The 19530-nt window shown below is 36.1% G+C and overlaps 1 protein-coding gene across 1 annotated transcript in view; it reads right to left on the bottom strand.

The window, feature by feature from the left end:
* The window catches only part of LOC115222207 (cyclic AMP receptor-like protein A), a 265857-nt gene that overhangs the window by 133929 nt on the left and 112398 nt on the right, over positions 1-19530 (bottom strand). Inside the window, exon 3 of the mRNA XM_029792359.2 lies at positions 4717-4771. Within this exon, the coding sequence (XP_029648219.1) occupies positions 4717-4771 (55 nt within the window). The remainder of the gene's footprint in view (positions 1-4716; positions 4772-19530) is intronic.

Raw genomic sequence — 19530 nt, 5'->3', positions numbered from 1 at the left:
TCATGAACTTGAATTTCAAGAAGGCCAAGTGGAAGGAAATTGAAATTGGTTTTCAAGTGGTGATGGTGGTGGTAGTGGTGGTGGGGATACATATACAAACACAAAGACATACACACACATGTGCGCGTGCATACATACAGACACATATGCACTGTTTCCACACAGTTTCCGCCAACCAAATTCACTCACAAGGCACTGATCATTCTGAGGCTATAATGGAAGACACTTGACCAAGGCACCACACAATGGAACTGAATCTGAAATCATGTGATTTGAGTTTCTTAACCACATAGCCATGCAAGAATCTCTCTCTCTCTCTCTATATATATATATATATATATATATATATATATATATATATATAATTTCCTGTTTGTAAACACAGTTGAATAATTTTACAATATTTCTGAAATCTAGCATACAGCAAAAATTTGATTTACAACAACCAAAATATTTTCTCCATAATACATGACGCCAAAAAATTAGAGGTAGACAATATAATTAAACAACACCATTTCATGTTATGTAAATTATATACACATAAGGAAACTACATTATAATCAATATCTAAAGCTGTATACACATTTACTGATATAATAAATATGTAAATATATTTATAGATAACTGAAGCAAACACTGAATGAATAGTATGCAATAAATAGAGTAAATAGATACCTATTTAAATCAAAATGATTGTTTATAAAAAATGAAAATGTTTCTAAATAGATACAATCTATAAATGATACATCTGCATGTGCAAACACCAATAGCAAATATTTATGTATGTTTATATATAAAAGTACAAAATATCCAATAATTACATGTTCATACATTTATATATTATATGTACAGGCACTACACACACACACACACACACACACACACACACATACATAAATAAATATTTATGTAAATATACATGGAATTGTATATATGTATACATATGTGTATTTATGTATTAATGTGCGTGCATGTACAAGTTTGAACTAATATGGATAGTTTCTCTGAGGCTATGTTTCACAATCAGTTACCCTTCCAATTGCCAAACCCATTTTAGATGCAGTGTATCTAATCTAAAATCATTTTTGATAATGTGGTTTTCGATTCTATAATTTGTGCATATTTGGTCATTAGCAGCTTTGATCAGCAAAACAATTTGTTCAGTGAAAGTATAAACAAAGCCAGTGACTTCATTTGGGCTCGGAATTCCAACTGATTTAGGCTGATGAGATACATCAATGTTAAAACACTGGTGTCCCAGAACACCAATGAGCCTTGTGTGTTGAACACACTGTTGTCACAAAAGGGAGAAGTTATTCTCTTATCACATACACTACAACAACCAGAATATTTTGCATCTGAATATACCCAAATGTGGTAATAAATATGTAACTGTTTAATTATAGCAATTTTAGTATATTATTACTTAATGAGCATTTAGATTCACCCACACAAATGAAGAACTAAATCAAAACATCTACAGAATAATTAAATGCTAATCAACAACAGCAATTCTGACAAACTAATATATCAAGTCATAGAAGAATACAATCATAGACACATCCAGTTGGCACAGTTGTCTTAAAGTTAATTTGAGTCTTTAAAGTTATTACTCTGTTTCCAAATAGAAATTGTTTACTTACATAATGTGTTATACATAAGTTGTTTTGACAGTCACCTATTATGACGTAGAAATGAGATGTGATTATTGGTGTGAATCGTCTGCCACAAGTCATTTTGTCACATGAATTGGTCGAGTATATTGCTGTATGCTGTTCAGCATATTATATCTTTGCAGAGCAAAAGTGTTCAAAATCCCGTCTTTTAAATTAATTTCAATGATAAAGCACAGTTCTGGATGAGGTGGGTTGAGAAGATTGCTTCCCAGGTTCAGCCCAACTACAAGACACCTTGGACAAATGTCTTCTACTATATAGCCCTAGGCTGGCCAAAGCATTGTTAGTGGATTTTGGTAGATGGATACTGAAAGAAGCCTATTGTATGTGTATGAGAGCATGTGTGTGTGTGTGTGTGCTTGTCTTGTTTTGACATTATGTGATAGATGTAAATGCCTGTCACTGTCATATAAGCAGTATCATTCATTTCCAATATTTTGGGAAAACATGTCTAGTGATGAGGAAATATTACCTTGCTTGGAAATAGACAAGAATTGATGACAAGAAAGGTATCCAGCTGTAGAAAATCTGTGTATACACACACACGCACATGTATGCATACACACACATGCATGCATACACACACACGCATGCATACACACACACAGAGGCATGTATATAAATGCAAGTGGATGTTAATAAGATGATAATGATGATCACATACACACATACACACACACACATTATTAATCAATAATGGATGGAGCAAGGGACTACACTCATGGCCTTTACATGTCTTATGAGACTAGTGAAATTGAAGTGGTTAATGTCGTCAATGGCTACAGAAAAAATATGGATAAGGAGAGAATTCAACAGGAATCAATGTTTTGGTAGAGGGGCTGAAAGCCTGAACGTAATGGTTAGTGTAGGGCCTGGTGAGAATGGACATAATATATGTGAGAAGAGGAGGAGGAGAGACAAGTCAAGAGTACTAGAGTGGAGGTGGTTACAGGACAACCTAGCTTCAAAGAGTAGAAACTATTGCTGTAAGAGTAGAAAATGCAAACAAGGTCAACATATCTATGAGCCAGAGACTGAAGTGTTTGATGATTAAGCTCATGGCTATCACGCTGATTGACCTATTTTTTTATATATAGTTTATAAATACTCAGATGTTTTTGTTTTTAATATATTATCTTTTACTCGTTTTAATCATTGGAGAGCAGCCATCCTGGGGCACTACCTTGAAGGGTTTATTTGAACAATCAATTGCAGTTTTTAGTTTTAAAGTTTGGTACTCATTCCTACCTATAGGTACCTCGGTGCTTGGGTAGAAAGAAGCAAAAAAGACTTTGCTGTATGGAATGCACTTGCTTGGAGTGCATGTCACAAACTGCATAAATTCTGGAGTTCTAAGGTGGCATGTAAATTGAAAATTGAGTTGCTTGGCTCCACAGTTCAGCTGATTTTGTTATATGGTGCTGCAACTTGGACCTTCACCAAAAAGCTTGAAAAACAAATATAGTAAACTCTCACCATATTACAGTTTACCTATTGCAGTTTACTATTTAAGATTACATCAATTCCTCTGTGGTGTTGTTTTGCATTTATAAAATAAAGGAGTGGCTGTGTGGTAAGTAGCTTGCTCACCAACCACATGGTTCCAGATTCAGTCCCCCTGCGTGGTACTTTGGGCAAGTGTCTTCTACTATAGCCTCGTGCCAACCAAAGCCTTGTGAGTGGATTTGGTAGACGGAAACTGAAAGAAGCGCCTGTCATATATATGTATGTATGTATGTATATATATATGTACGTGTGTGTGTATATGTTTGTGTGTCTATGTTCGTCCCCCCAACATCGCTTGACAACCGATGCTGGTATGTTTACGTCCCCGTAACTTAGCGGTTCAGCAAAAGAGACCAATAGAATAAGTACTAGGCTTACAAAGAATAAGTCCTGGGGTCGATTTGCTCGACTAAAGGCAGTGCTCCAGCATGGCCACAGTCAAATGACTGAAACAAGTAAAAGAATAAAAGAGTAATTTATAAAAATGATAAAAAAATATAGAGTACAGTATTGTTTCTATTTCACGAATTTTCCCCAAGTGCAGGGGATTTTGGAACATAACGTCTGTGATAGTCGAGGGATTACTGTAGATGGCTGCTACAGAAGAATGTTAAGATTGACTCTGAATGTTAAGATAGAGAGCTCATTTAATGAATAAGCAGCTTTATCAAGATCTACCCAAGACTCATCAGAGAAGAAGACTCAGCAGAAAAGAATGATAATTGCTGGCCATTGAGTCAGGCACCCAGAAGAACCTGTGTGTCAATTGGCTATGACAGTCAGTTGAAGGGAGACTCAACAGAGGAAGTGGACAACTTGCTCCAGGACAATGGAATGGCAAATGTTGACAAATTAAGAACATACATGGGGGATCATGATGGATGACATGCTCATGTGAAAACATTAAAGAATTCAAGAGGACAGCCAAACTGAAAAAAAAAAACTAAACTGTAGGGTCCTTTTGCTGAACTGCTAAGTTATGGAAACATAAACAAACCAACACCAGTTGTCAAGTGGTGCAGTGGTGGAGGGGGGGGGACATAAGCATAAAGACACACATATACACAATGGGCTTCCACAAACTTTCCATCAACCAAATTCATACGACATCGGTTGACTGTAGCAGAAGATGCTCAAGGTGTTGTACAGTGGAATTGAACCTGAAACCATGTGGTTGCAAAGTGAGCTTATTAACAACATACCCATGACTGCACCTAAAATAGCTGTTTCCTGTTTCCTAAGTGGGAATTGAACCCAGGCTACTGTGATAGGAGTACAGAATTCTAACCACTAGATCACTTTAAATCACTTATAATCTTAAAATATTTCATATCACTGAATAATTTCAAAAGGAATTCACAAAACTGAATTTAAAATGTGTTAAAAGAGAAAATAAATGATAGGATGAGCTCAGCTGAGACAATATCAACACTGAGAGAAAAAGATTAAATAATATTATAAGGCATTGGCTCACCTGAGCCAATGCCACGTAAAAGTGAAATAAAAGGATTAAGAATTAGAAAGATTAGCTCACCTGGGCTAATGCCAGATAACGTCGAAACAGCCACATTACTGAAATCATAAATAAACTGAAAAAGAAAAAGTTACTTTTAACAGAATTTATTTCATAACTTTATACAATAAAATGGAAAACAGATATAAATAAATTTATTTCGAAGCTGTTTTTTAAATATAATATTACAAAAGTCATAACTTTTCTCAGACAGTTTTTGAAGTATAAATTCCATAAAACACCATACTACTATTGCTGCTAACATCACAGCTTCTACAACTACATACACATGTGTGTGTGTGTGTGTGTGTGTGTGTGTGTGTGAGAGAGAGAGTGAGAGAGAGAGAGAGAGAGAGAGAGAGAGAGAGAGAGAGAGAGAGAGAGAGAGAGCATTTTGAAGATTATTATTTAAAATTAAAAATAAGTCAAAGCAACACATCTAGAAAATTTGTTAAGACAGAATGAGGGTGATTTGAAGAAAACTTGGCCATTTCGATAATGGACTTGCAATAAATATCCATCATTTCTTCAGCAATGTTGAAATGAATAGTTTGCATCTTAAAACATTCTGATGCATCATCTCATTGAAATTTAGACTGACTCCCTCTCTCTCTCTCTCTCTCTCTCTCTGCGTGCATGTGTGGTGGTGGTGGTGGATCACCATCATTCAACAATGAACATTCTGCTGTTCAGTCAGCTGAATAAGCTACTCCTGAATTAACACGTAAGAGGTTGAAGATTCCACAGTTACATGTACTGTTAGTATTATTTGCAGATGGAATTAGAGTGATACAATGTGTGACAAGGTCATACCTTCTGAAGTATAGGTGCAATGCACAAAACAGGCTTCTAAGCAATTGCCATCCACCCAATTTCACAAGGTTACCTAAGGCTACAGAAAATGACATTTCTTCTAGATACCATGCAATGGGATCATGACCAATTGCAAAATGAACTTCTTAGTCATTCAGCCATAGTGCACCTACACACACACACATTCATATATGCCCTTGCACCCAATTTGTCCCTGTCAGGCCTTCCTCACCACTAATCTTCCTAACACCCATCCCTCCATCCTTCTTTCAACTTTGGTACTATTCAGCTACAGTACTTATGTAAGAGCAAAACTGCACATATCTCATTCTTTTTGTGCTAACAATTACACCTCTCTCTGGAACCACTTCCTTTTAATACCAGTCCCCCATTCTCAATATTATCCCCCCCCCCACTTTATTTTCTAGTGATCAATACTTTTTGTGCGACCGATCACCTCTCTCTTTCCTCAGAACTACATCTTATGACTGCCATGCTTCATCTTCGACACCCTTTCATATTTGCTATCATTTTTCAATCTTCTTATTTTTCAATAAATCTGCTATCAATGCTTCCCCACATCTTTGTCTGTCGCTCACTACATTCACCCCTACATACCTCTGACATACATCTCTTTCACTGTACATCTCTCTATCTGCTTTTTCTCTTTCACCCTGCACATCATCACCCTATTTCTCATCTATCTTATGCACTGCTACTCTTCACACTTTCTGTACTTCCACTTACTACCTCCTTCTTATGAGACATTCCAATTTCATTTCACCTTCCCTCCCTGAACTGATAATTACCATCCATCCTTGTTCACCAGTTCCTACACTCACCTATACTCCTTCTCTAAATATTTTTCGCTCTCCTCTCACACTTATAAACCAATGCACCTACCCTTCTCGAACCTCTCTATTTCCCCTGATATTCACCTTCTTGTGCACTGAGTCTAAGGAACATTATTAAAATCTTCCTAACAATGTATCTCAATGGCAAGAAACAATTAGTATCTTGTATTCTAATGTAGTGTACATTAAATGATAATTATGTTTCACTGAATGGTGTACTTTTTTTGCTAATCTGACCTTTATGAAACAGTTAACTATGTATATGTATATTACATATGTATGTATGTAAGTATGTATATATACTCTTTTACTTGTCTCAGTCATTTGACTATGGCCATGCTGGAGCACCATCTTAAAGGGTTTTAGTTGAAGAAATCAACCCCAGGACTTATTTTTTGTAAGCCTAGTACTTATTCTACTAGTCATTTTTACTGAACCACTAAGTTATGGGGACATAAACACACCAGTATCCACTGATGGCAGAGTGACAAACATAGACATACACACACACATATATACGATGGGCTTCTTTCAGTTTCCATCCACCAAATCTACTCACAAGGGTTTGATCGCTCTGAGGCTATAGTAGAAGACACTTGCCCTAAGTGCCATGTAGTGGGACTGAACCCGGGACCATGTGGTTGGTAAGTAAGCTACTTACCACACAGCCACTCCTGCACCTATATATATATATATATATATATATATACATATATATCCTTTATCTTTTACTTCTTTCAGTTTTTGAACTGCAGCCAAACTGGAATACCATCTCGAAGGATTTAATCAAACGAATCAGCCCCAGGACTTGTTCTATTATCACCTTTACCAGATTGCTAAGTTATGAAGGATGTAAACAAACCAAAGCCAGTTGTCAAGTGATGATGAGGGACAAACGCAAAGACACACCCACATCAGATGACTTCCAGACAGTTTCTGTTCACCAGATTCACTCGCAAGGCAACTATCAGCCTGAGGCTTTAGAAGATACTTGCCCAAGGTGACATACTGTAAGGCTGAACCCAAAAGCACATGGTTGCAAAGTGAGCTTCTTAGCTACACAACCATTGTGTGTGTGTGTGAGAGAGAGAGATGAAGAGAGAGAGAGAGAGTAAGAGAAAGATGAAAGAAGAATATGCAAGTATGTGCATATGGATGGAATGATACATGAAATAGTATGTGTATATACTTACATACGCAAATGGAGAGATAAGAATAATTTGAGGCCTAGGAATAATTGTTAGTATAAAACTTAGCACAAACACCTTGATATATTACTGACCCACAATGAAACACAACAAAATTTGAAGGTAAATTTTACATTACAATTTCAGATTGCTCTTGTAATCATATTCATAGATAAGTATATGTACATGCATGGCTGTGTTTTCTATTATAGCCTCAGGCTGACCAAAGCCTTTGTGAGTGGATTTGGTAGATGGAAACTGAAAGAAGCCCATTTTGTGTGTGTGTGTGTGTGTATGCGCGCGTGTATGTGTGTGTGCGTGTATGTGTGTGTGCGTGTGTGCATATACATATATATATATATATATATATCCTTAAATCCTTAAAAATATTTCAGCCCAAAAGCTGCGGTCATGCTGGGGCACCACCGTTGATATATATATAATACATATGTATGTATATATGTCTCTGTGTCTATGTTTGTCTCCCCATCACCACTTGAGAACCGGTGTTGGTGTGTTTACACCCCTGTAACTTAGCAGTTAAAATAAGTCCTGGGGTCTATTTGTTCGACTAAAACCCTTCAAGGCAGTGTTCCAGCAAGGTTGCAGTCAAATGACTGAAACAAGTAAAATAATAAAAAGGTATATGAATATGCATACATATGGACTAAATTATGTACAAACAATAAGGGATGTGAATAAAGATGAGGTGGCATGGGCATGTGTTGAGGAGAGATGAAGAGTGTGTTGTAAGGAGGGTGAGTGTGTTTGAGGCAAATGAAAGATGGAGGAGAAGATTGGGAGGGTTTGTTTGAAAAAGGAGGACACCCAAAACCGGGTAAGATGGCGAGATGGTGTGAGGGCAGTTGCTAGGGCATTGAGGTAGATTTGGCCACCCTCGTTAACGGGGAAAAAACCCAGATTTAAAACAGTGGATTAAGATGATGATGATGATTAGATGGAGAAAAATTAGGAGAAATGTTTTAGTATGCAAAGATAGATAGGTAATATATATACAAACAATAGAGGTAGCATTAATACCAAGAGGCAATATTTATCCCCACTAAAATATGGATGTTCTATAAGAACAAGCTATTCTATGGCAGATACCATGAGAGAAACTCTCATATTGGCTTTTGGTGCAAAATGCACAATTGTTTGTAACACTAGAGGTGAGATAAATCCCCACCACCTCCAGCACCAAGACCATCGGATCACATGATTTTGACCTTCTTTGGTCTCATCAATGATGGATGCTCAACCACTAAAGATAGCAGTAACTAATCTCCCTGCCAGCAATATATAGCATAACAGCACCAGAACAAGTTCTGGTGTTGCAATTAGCCAGTGAGTTTGTTAAAAAATATATATTAGCAACAGAGGCAGTATTAATATTGAGAGATATTATTTATCCCCATTTAAGTGTGGATGTTCTATTAGAACAAACTATACTGCAGTGAATGCCACAAGAGAAACTCTCATATTGTCTTTTGGTGAAAAAGACAATTGTTTATATTGCTAGATAGGTAAAGGAAGACTTGCTTGGGATACCAGGAGAAGAAAATTAGTGCATTTGTATGCATATGCATGTGCACTCCACAAATGTTAGGGTAAAGTCTGAATGTTGGTGAGGTGGTGGGGGTTAAAGCGAAATGAGATGGAAACGATAGAACTAAAAGGAAAACCATTTACTAATGTCTGTAGAAGTAGCAAGGATTAAAATGGTATGCTGTGAAAGTATCTTTGGTTCAAGGAAACAACTCAAACTATTGTCAATAGAGTGACAGAAATATTAAACTATGGATTTTGAGATACCTGCCACAGTCATACAGATGTTCTGAGAAGCAGTCACCTAAACAGTATCCTATTTTGCAAATATACAAACTATGTCAGAGCTTGCAAACAATGAAGTTGGTGAAGATGTTTTTGAAGCTAGAACCAAAACTAACCTGATCCTTTCCAAGTCTGCTCTCAATCTAAAAATCTACATGATTCCAAATGTTCATATCCCAGATACCTTATGTCTGACATCACTTATAACTGGCCACAAGTCAGGTTGTCACATGAACATGAATCGATAGAGTATGTTGCTTTATTTATACTGTTCAGAGATAAGAGAGATGTGCTTAAGTTTGATTTTTAGAAGTGTATAGTCTACATTTTGAGAACAGTTATACAATTTTTTTTAAAATCCTTTGAGACAGTTTATCATTTGCACCAGTGCAAAAAAACTGGGATATTGAATAACTAAATGAAGCAATTATCTAGGCTTTTAATATAATGGATTCCATACAAATTCCATATTGAACAAAAATGAGTTCTTTACTGATATAATATTTTCTTATATCAAAATGAAACTTTCAGATTTTTGTAACTATCAATGTGTTGTGAAAGTTCACACCAAGTCAAAACAACAACAAAAATCATAAAAAATAACTGCTTCTTCTTTAATGTTAACAATGTGAAGCTACAGAAAAATTTTGAACAGAAGAAATAGATATAGTAACAATTGTTTTGAGGCTATTTTACACTTAATAGCTGATTTTCTTTTCCATAACAAAATTATGAAAAGATGGCAGAGACAAATATTTTTTCTCCATTTTCCTTTTTCACTTGTTTACTCTATCCATCAATCTTGACAAATGACAAACTGTCCAAAGCATTGATATCTTTTCCTTTTCTTCATAGCATTAAACAGTGACTTTGCTACTGCTTTTCTTCTTTTCCCTTACATTACCTTTTTATAGATGGACAGTGTGTTCCTTCTGGTTGCTGAATTAATGACTCACAGCTCATAATACCATATATAATATTCTATTCTTGTTTGTCACTAGGAAATCATCTCATTTATCGTGCTTTTGATTTCCACCCTGTTTTAAAATGAAGTAATCTCCAGCAGCTTTACTTCCTTTTTCATTTGGCTTTTCAACATTACCACACAGAGGTATCTTTCTGTGTGAGGGAAAAGGGTGTAATGGAAGAAGTTGAGGGTTTGATTTTCTATGAGAGCTTTGCTAAAGCATTTACTTATTCTAAGTAATTGGCATATTTTCTTCCCTTGTATAATAGAAATTAATATGGATATAATCAGCATTGAAGTGAGATCCCTTTGGGAGTTAACGATGAATAAACAGTTTACTATAACAGCATATTGTTGTTCTCGTTGCTCAGCCAGATTAAAAACATCTAAGAGTGGCCATTTCATCTATTTTTCAGACACTACATCTAGAACCATGTCTGAAAAACATTTATAGTGTTATTCCTTTTGTTAGATGGCAAGATTTGGTTGCTATTTTTAACAGGCCAAATAACCATACACTGCTACCTTAGTTCTCAACAAACTCTTCTGAGTTATAGATTTCTAATGTTGAACATTACCAATATTCTAAAATATCTTCAACATATTATATTCCATCTCACAACTTCTGCTTCATCATCAGATATGTTAGAAATGTTCAGTGTAATAAAGATGTAAATTACTATTTTCATCTAACACTTCAAAAAATGAGGTGAATTTATTAATATACTTGATATCAACAAAATAATTTTATAACATCTTTGTAATCTCACTTTTTGTGCTCTCTCCCTCTCTTTCTCTCCATCTTTTTCTCTCTGTCTCTCTGTCTTCTGTCTTTTTGTGATACTTTAGTATCATTTTCTATCATGTTCAATACTATTGTACCAATTTTCACAATACTGAGTGATGTCAAAGTGGCAACCATGCTTGGCTGATTCTTATTTTAGAATGATATTCTAAAGTAAATTTATTTTAATCCACAATCACCCTGCTTTGCTGATATTTTTTGTTTGTTTTGTGTTTCTCAAATATTTTATCTTCAAATTTTGTCAAAATAAACTATCTTTATTGTTTTTCTGGATGTTTGTGGGATATGATGTCATTCAGGAGAATAACAATTCACATCTTAACTATTTTTCCAGCTCTGATATCTAATTAACTTATAGATATCTCTGAAAGAGCTACATTATTTGAAAACAGTAGTAGTATCTTCCTTTAAAAAAAATATACATAATTCAAAGTTTTAGAGATTCTGTGGTTATATAGTTTTCTTTTTTATAGAATTTGTTTTTAAATAATTTATATGATAAATGTGTTGACAGATTCTCTGAAGCTTGCAGATTTAAGAAGTGATGAGACACAATAAGACAGCTTAATAAACAGAGAACAGTTTTGGTTAACCTTAGAGAAATACATAGTTTGAAATAAAGAGCTTTGATAAAAATATTTACTCTATAAATATTTCTCTTTCATTCTGAGTTATTCAATGACATCAAGTTACTCTGTAACTCCAAACTCAATGTATACTACTAACATTTTTTTTTACACTATTATAATATTTCAGTTTAGCACTATCACACTATGGCACCATTATACTATAGTGCTATCACACGTTCTAGATCAGTGTTTCACTTTAGCAACCATCATCTCATTAAAGCAACATCACAAACTGACAATTTTTCACCAATACATTCTGTAGTAGTCTCATTATAACACCATGACACTTGGTAAAGATAGTAATTTCGACAATAATTTAAACATTCTCCTATATAACCCAGAGTTACTATGGTAAATTAATTTAGACAGACTAGCAACAGTAACTACTTAATCCAATAAGTCAAAAACAGAGCTTCTACATGATCTTTGAACCTGCTAAAAATAGCAACCAAACATCTCTCAAACCAAACTTCTACTGTACTGAAAAAAGAGAAACACACTGGATAATTTAATCTTAACTGTGCAATTCCTGAGAAATTAACAAGATGGGCATGGTTGGAATGCCTTTCGTCATTGGTCTGCTCAAACATTGTTTTCCTCAGGATAAACATCAACATCAACTAATTAATCCAACTGAACACTATACTAGCTTTATGTTTTAAGACACAATCAGTTGTTTTCAACTTGTCTGTTTATAAAAACCTAGCTGTTTTAAAACCTTATTTAAATACATTTTCATCTGAAGTACTCGTTGTTTCCTTTTATTAACAAATCAATGAGGAAATGGGGAATCAAATGGAGCATTTGTTTAACAGATCAATCAGATGAGGAAGGGCAGCAATAATGACACATTTTTCAGCTTCCATGACTCAGGGGAGGAACAGGATGAGCTATCGTTAGACTGGAAATTTGGCCCAAATGACTGCAACAGAATGGATTCTGCTAAATGCTGCCAAGAACTAAGTGGTTTATGTTAAATTTTATTGCTAAATCACACGTATCCACTCAAAATTTCATTACCCTTAACTACAAAAAGTAGTTTTATATATCATTCTATCTTTTGTTGAGGAATGTCATGTTTGTGACTATTTTTGTTGAGATGTACCAAGTTTAATTAGGCAACATGACTTGCAGAAAATACCAAATCTATTTTTTGGTAGATAATTAAGGTCATTTCTGGAATAATCATGAAATTTAATTTAACTGTTAAAGGTTTCAATCAGGGGGACAGATTAAGTCTACCACTCAAATTTCATAAAATAGTTATGACTAAAAATAATGTATTTGTTTTTCTTCACTACTGTGACTAATTGGTTAATGACACTTAACAACCATAGTAATTATTGCTAATTGCTGTAATTGTTGAGCAGTTGTAGTGCATGTGGCTCAGACATATATAACAGGGTGCTGAAAAGTTCCTGACTTTAAGGGTATCATGAAAGACCTGGTTGGAGGCCCAGCCTTCTGGGTCCTTTTACAGAGCTTAGTAAAACTGAAGGACTGCTGCAATAAGGGTGTGAATCTGAGAGGGGAATATGTTGAATAAAATCATAATTGACTGATCCTCCTGCATCCTACACAAAGCCAGGAACTTTTCAGCACAAACTTGTAGCCCAGAAGTATATGTTTGTATATATGTTGTATATATGTGCGTGTGTTAATGGCTACTCCTAGGTGTCTGGGAGTAGCCACTTAGTTACCCAGTTACTATCATCCAATTCATCTTGTTTTTCAATCGATAATCTCAATGAATCAGAATGTCAAGAATTTTTCTTGTTAGCCAAAATACTTATCCCAGTACTAACTTCAGCTAAATATTTACATTCTTTATTTGTGTTTTACAATATCTAAAATTACTAGTACAAGGATGTAAGGGTGTTCGCATAAGCTAATCAAATATTTAATAGCAATCTACAGGATTAGTAATTTGATGTTGTAATCTTGTCTGTCATTTCAATCTTCTTAATAATCTTCCAATGTTGTTGATATCACCATTGTTTTGTTATTTTTAATTTGCAAGCAATGCAGTTAAGGTGTTGAGCTGATAGAGATTTAGCTATTACACTTAGCAAGTCAAATAACTACATAGAGCAATTTGTTGGCTCACAGTGGTAATTATAGAAACAAGGACAAGAAGAATAGATATCATAATGAGAAAACTAGTACTAAAACAGATAACACTAAATTATAATGATATTGATAAAGGTTATAATAATGACAAAGAAACCTAACTGAAAAATAACCTTGTCAATGAATACTTACATCATTGTTTACAAAAGAATGAAGCAATTTTAGATACAGCAAAATATTTGATTTACCTAACATCAAAACACAAACTATAAATAAAGCTGTCACACCTCTTGAGCCTAAATCATATTTTCTAATAATTTTTTCAAATAATATATCAGCTTGAGTGCAACATACTTTAAACAAATTTTAACACTTAAAAAACCTTTTAAACACCTATAATTTGCTGAAATCGATGATTTTTTTAAAGCATTTCTTCAATACTTTATGCATTGATTTTAGACAGAAATCTCACACTTAAAACATGTTATTTCTGCAGTAGCTATACTGGATGGAAATAAAAGGACACCTGTGTTACTAGGAAACCAATCCTATAATATAACTCTTCAACAAACATCTTTTTCACTTCTATCAAAAGGAGAGAATATTCAAAATTCTCGTCATACAGAACACCTCAGGATAAATGTGCTACATTCGTATCTTACATATTCTAAATAAATCTTCATGTCAGCAGGGATGGTACAATTATTTCCACCATTGTCATTATAAGAACCCTTGTTATCACCAGCATTATAACATCAGTTTCCTTCAAGTCATAATACATTGCTTCTGAAAGGCATATAGAAATCATTGTTAGCTAAAAAGCTAACTGTAAAAGATTAAAATTGGACTACAGAAACCCTCCTCGGTTATGATTTACAAAAACAGACAATTATTAAGCTGTTAGAAGACAACTAACTACACATGGATAAAGTAATATATTATTCAAGTATTAAGAAAGTAGCTACAGGTTGTTGCCAAACTTAATCAGTTACACATTTCTAATTTCTAAATTATAGTGGGAAGTTTGTGAAAGCAAAACAACATTAAAACTTCCATTGATATGAGTCTTTCTTTCATGTAGTCACACATCATCATTAAAGTTCATTAAACAGAATATTTTTCAACAAACACTTTATGAAACATTTAGCTTTTTTTGTCTCAACAATTTTTCATTGCACTCAACAAAATTTTTCCTAATAGATTTTCACACACACACAATCATCATTGTTTAACATCCGCTTTCCATACTGGCATGGGTTGGACGGTTTGACATAGAGCTGACCAGTTGGGAGCTGCCCAGACTCATACACACTTAAGCACACTCACACACAAGTACGTGTGTATGTGTGTGTGTGTGTGTGTGTGTGTGATCTCTCTCTCTCCAGTCCTTCCCCTGCCACTGTATCATTGGTATCCTGTCACTCCCCTCTATATCCCTGTTCACTACTCATTGCATTCCCCTTTTCTCCTCTCTCCCTCTTTGCAATCTTGTGAACTTCTTGCTCACTCACCCTGTCCAATCGTGTGTACCACACCATTTACAATCACCTCCATGTACCTTGAGGGTACACCCTGGGGCATATACACAAATGTACCTTGAGTGTATATTTGCCACCATCTTCTCTTTCTCCCTCCCTCCCTCTTTCTCTCCCACCTCCCTCCCTCTCTCTCTCTCTCTCTCCAAATGAAATAGCAATGTATTTCCTCTACAGTAAGACACTTCTGTCACTATCTAAGCTTAACCTCTCGTCACCTGACGCAAAGCCACCTCTTCAATACAACTCCCCTCCCAGTTGAGGAGTCTTTATCTTTCAAGTTACTTGGTGACTTCACTGATGCTGGTGCCATATAAAAAGCATCTAGTACACTCTATCAAGTGGTTGGTATTAGGAGAGGCATCCAGCCACAGAAATCATGCTACAGCAGACAATAAAGCTTGACACAGTCTTCTGGCCTGAAGCTCCTGTCACACCATCTAACCTTTGCCAGCATGGAAAATGGCTGATAAATGATGATGATGATGATGATACATACACACATACACATATAGTGAAGGTGTGTGGTCTAGTGGTTAAGGTATTGCAATCACAATTGCTAGATCATCATGAGTTCAATTCCCTGATCAAGCAGTGTTGTGTTCTTGAGCAAAACACTTCATTTCACATTGCTCCAGTCTATTTAGCTGTAAATGGATAACCTTGTGACAGACTAGTCTTCCAATCACGGGAAATGTTGGCCAGCTCATCTAGCAAGCAGGGTGGCATCATTCAAAAGCTAAAACAATGTGAAGTGTATTCTGACCAGTAATATGTAGTATCTGATAGTCTGGTTGATACTGTGACATATATATATTTATATTTATATATATATATTATATATATAATATATATATATATATATATATATACATATCCTCCTCCTCCTCGCCACCACCACCATTTTAGCATCTACTTTTTCATGCTTGCATGAAATCAAATAAAAATATGTTGCAACAGTGTTTTCTAGATCAAACACTCTTCTTGTCACCACCTCCCACTTCTTTCCAAAAGAATAAATAATCTCCCAGTCTATCAAACAACAAACAGCTATGACATATTTATGCAGAGAACCGGAAACAAATGATACGGTATGAATGAGCCTTGTTTTTATCAAAGATCACACAACATGACAAAACATGTCAATAAGCTCAAATATGATTTCATGGTGTACTGTAATAAAACAAGACTGTCAGTAAGCTGTTGTTTACAACTAGTAAACATATGTGAGGATGATGCAAATATGAACACATACATGCATGCACAGACAAACATATGGTGTGGCTGTGTGGTAAGATGTTTGCTTTCCAACCACATGGTTCCAGTTTCAGTCTCACTGCATGGCACCTTGGGCAAGTGTCTTCTAATATAACCCTAGGCCAACCAAAGCCTTGTGAGCGGATTTGGTGGACAGAATCAAAAAGAAGTCTATTGTATGTGACTAGATGTGTGTTTCTTTGTATTTGTGTTTATCCTCCACCAATTGCTTAACAATTAGTGTAGGTTTGTTTACATTTCCATAGCTTAGCATTTTAGCAAAAAAAAGATCAATAGAATAAGTATCAGGCTCAAAGATAAGTACTGGGATCAATTCATTCAACTAAAACCCTTCAAGGTAGTGCCCCAGAATGGCCACAGTCAAATGACTAAAAAAAGATAAAAGATAAAAGATATATGCAACATAAAAAAATTTCCTGGGTTTACTTGTTCAGAGCAATATGGTTAAATCAATTAGAATGTGAAACTTAAAGTATTAGGGCTGTCAATATGATCTCTCTCTCTTTCTCTCTTTCTGAATATATCAGGCCTGATTTTGAACTGAAAGTTTATTTTACTTTATCTCAACAAAAAGCAATGTGGTTAATCAAAGTATGCACCTAAATTATCAACACAATTTTGTCATTTTATCGGTAGCTTATTTATGCCGGCAGCGAAGAATTCTGGACAAACGAGAGGAAGGAGTTTAACTGTTCACGGAAAAGTGGGGTTGCACCAATACAGTCATCAATATAATGAATGTATAGTTCAGGAGTGGGACCAGTGAGTCTTAAAAATATTTGGGCCTCAACATAGCCAACGAACCAGCAAGCTTAGACTAGAGCATCATCTTCTGCCCTTGTATACTATGGTTAAACAAATTTAGAGAGAATGAATGAACGAAATGATAACCTTGATTAGGATAAATAAATAAAATATCGCTAATAAGAGATATGCATGATCTTAAGACAAACAAGGAAGATGAAGCTATCGGTACTATGTTTACGTGATAAAGAAATAGATAGATAATAGAGAACGAATGGGGGGGGGGCTTACGATCTATGTATTAAACATGGAGTACATGAACGGGGTTGAAAAGTCAAATTTTTTCTTATCTCAGCATCTTCTGAATATATGTGTATGTATATATATATATATATATATATATATATATATGTTGTATATTTATTATATATATATATGTGTGTATATATATATATATGTGTGTGTGTGTAGAAAAGGTGTAGTTAGAAACTCTATAAGATGCACCAAGTGTAAGCTATGGACACATAAGAGGTGCAGCAATGTCAAACGAAGGCTAACTAGGAAGATGGTTTTTGTGTGTGGCAGATGCTCAGGAACAATAAACACTGAAAATGCTCTGAGACCAACTTCTGTCACTTTCCAGGGAGAAAAACTAGAAATAGTTGATCGCTTCCGTTACCTAGGTGACCAAGTCAGCAGCGGGGGCGGGTGTGCTGAAAGTGTAACTGCTAGAGTAAGAATAGCTTGGGCAAAGTTCAGAGAGCTCTTACCTCTGCTGGTGACAAAAGGCCTCTCGCTCAGAGTAAAAGGCAGACTGTATGACGTGTGTGTACGAACAGCCATGCTACATGGCAGTGAAACATGGGCCGTGACTGCTGAGGATATGCGTAAGCTCGCAAGAAATGTAGCCAGTATGCTCCGATGGATGCATAATGTCAGTATTCATACTCGACAGAGAGTAAGTACCTTGAGAGAAAAGCTGGACCTAAGAAGCATCAGATGTGGTGTGCAAGAGAGACGTTTGCGCTGGTATGGGCATGTGGCGAGAATGGATGAAGATAGTTGTGTGAAAAAGTGCCACACCCTAGCGGTGGAGGGAACCTGTGGAAGAGGCAGACGCAGGAAAACCTGGGACGAGGTGGTGAAGCATGACCTTCGAACTTTAGGTCTCACTGAGGAAATGACTAGAGACCGAGACCTCTGGAAGTATGCTGTGCATAAGAAGACCCGGCAGGACAAGTGAGACCATAACCCGTGGCCTTCTACATGGGATGTAGCCAGCCCACTTATGCATACCTTCCCTTCTTGGGACACAAAACTCTACTTGTGAAGACCTGTTGAGGCAAGTGAGAATCAGAATTGAAATCGATCAATGGAAATTGCAGCTGAGTTACCAGAGGCCGGTGGCACGTAAGAGAACCATCCGAATATGGCCGTTGCCAGCGCTGCCCCGACTGGCCTCGTGCCGGTGGCACGTAAAAAGCACCATCCATTCGTGGCCGTTGCCAGCCTTACCTGGCCCCCGTGCCGGTGGCACATAAAAAGCACCATCCAATCGTAGCTGTTTGCCAGACTCGTCTGGCACCTGTGCCGGTGGCACGTAAAAAGCACCCACTACACTCATGGAGTGGTTGGCGTTAGGAAGGGCATCCAGCCGTAGAAACATTGCCAGATGAAACTGGGCCTGGTGCAGCCTTCTGGCTTCCCAGATCCCAGTTGAACCGTCCAACCCATGCTAGCATGGAAAGCGGATGCTAAACGATGATGATGATGATGATGATATGTGTGTGTGTGTATGTATATATATATATATATATATATATGTATATATATATTGACTCCTGTGCAGGTGGCATGTAAAAAACACCATTTCAAGCGTGATTGTTGCCAGTACCGCCACACTGGCTCTCGTGCCAGTGGCACCTAAAAGCACCCACTACACTCTCAGAGTGGTTGGCGTTAGAAAGGGCATCCAGCGGTAGAAACTCTGCCAGATCAGATTGGAGCTTGGCGCAACCATCTGGTTCGCCAGTCCTCAGTCAAATCATCCAACCCATGCTAGCATGGAAAGCAGATGTTAAATGATGATGATATATGTACATATATATATGTGTGTATAC

This window comes from Octopus sinensis, linkage group LG19 (assembly GCF_006345805.1).
Source record: "Octopus sinensis linkage group LG19, ASM634580v1, whole genome shotgun sequence".
NCBI lineage: Eukaryota > Metazoa > Mollusca > Cephalopoda > Octopoda > Octopodidae > Octopus > Octopus sinensis.
This window is presented reverse-complemented; position numbering and strand designations above follow the sequence as displayed.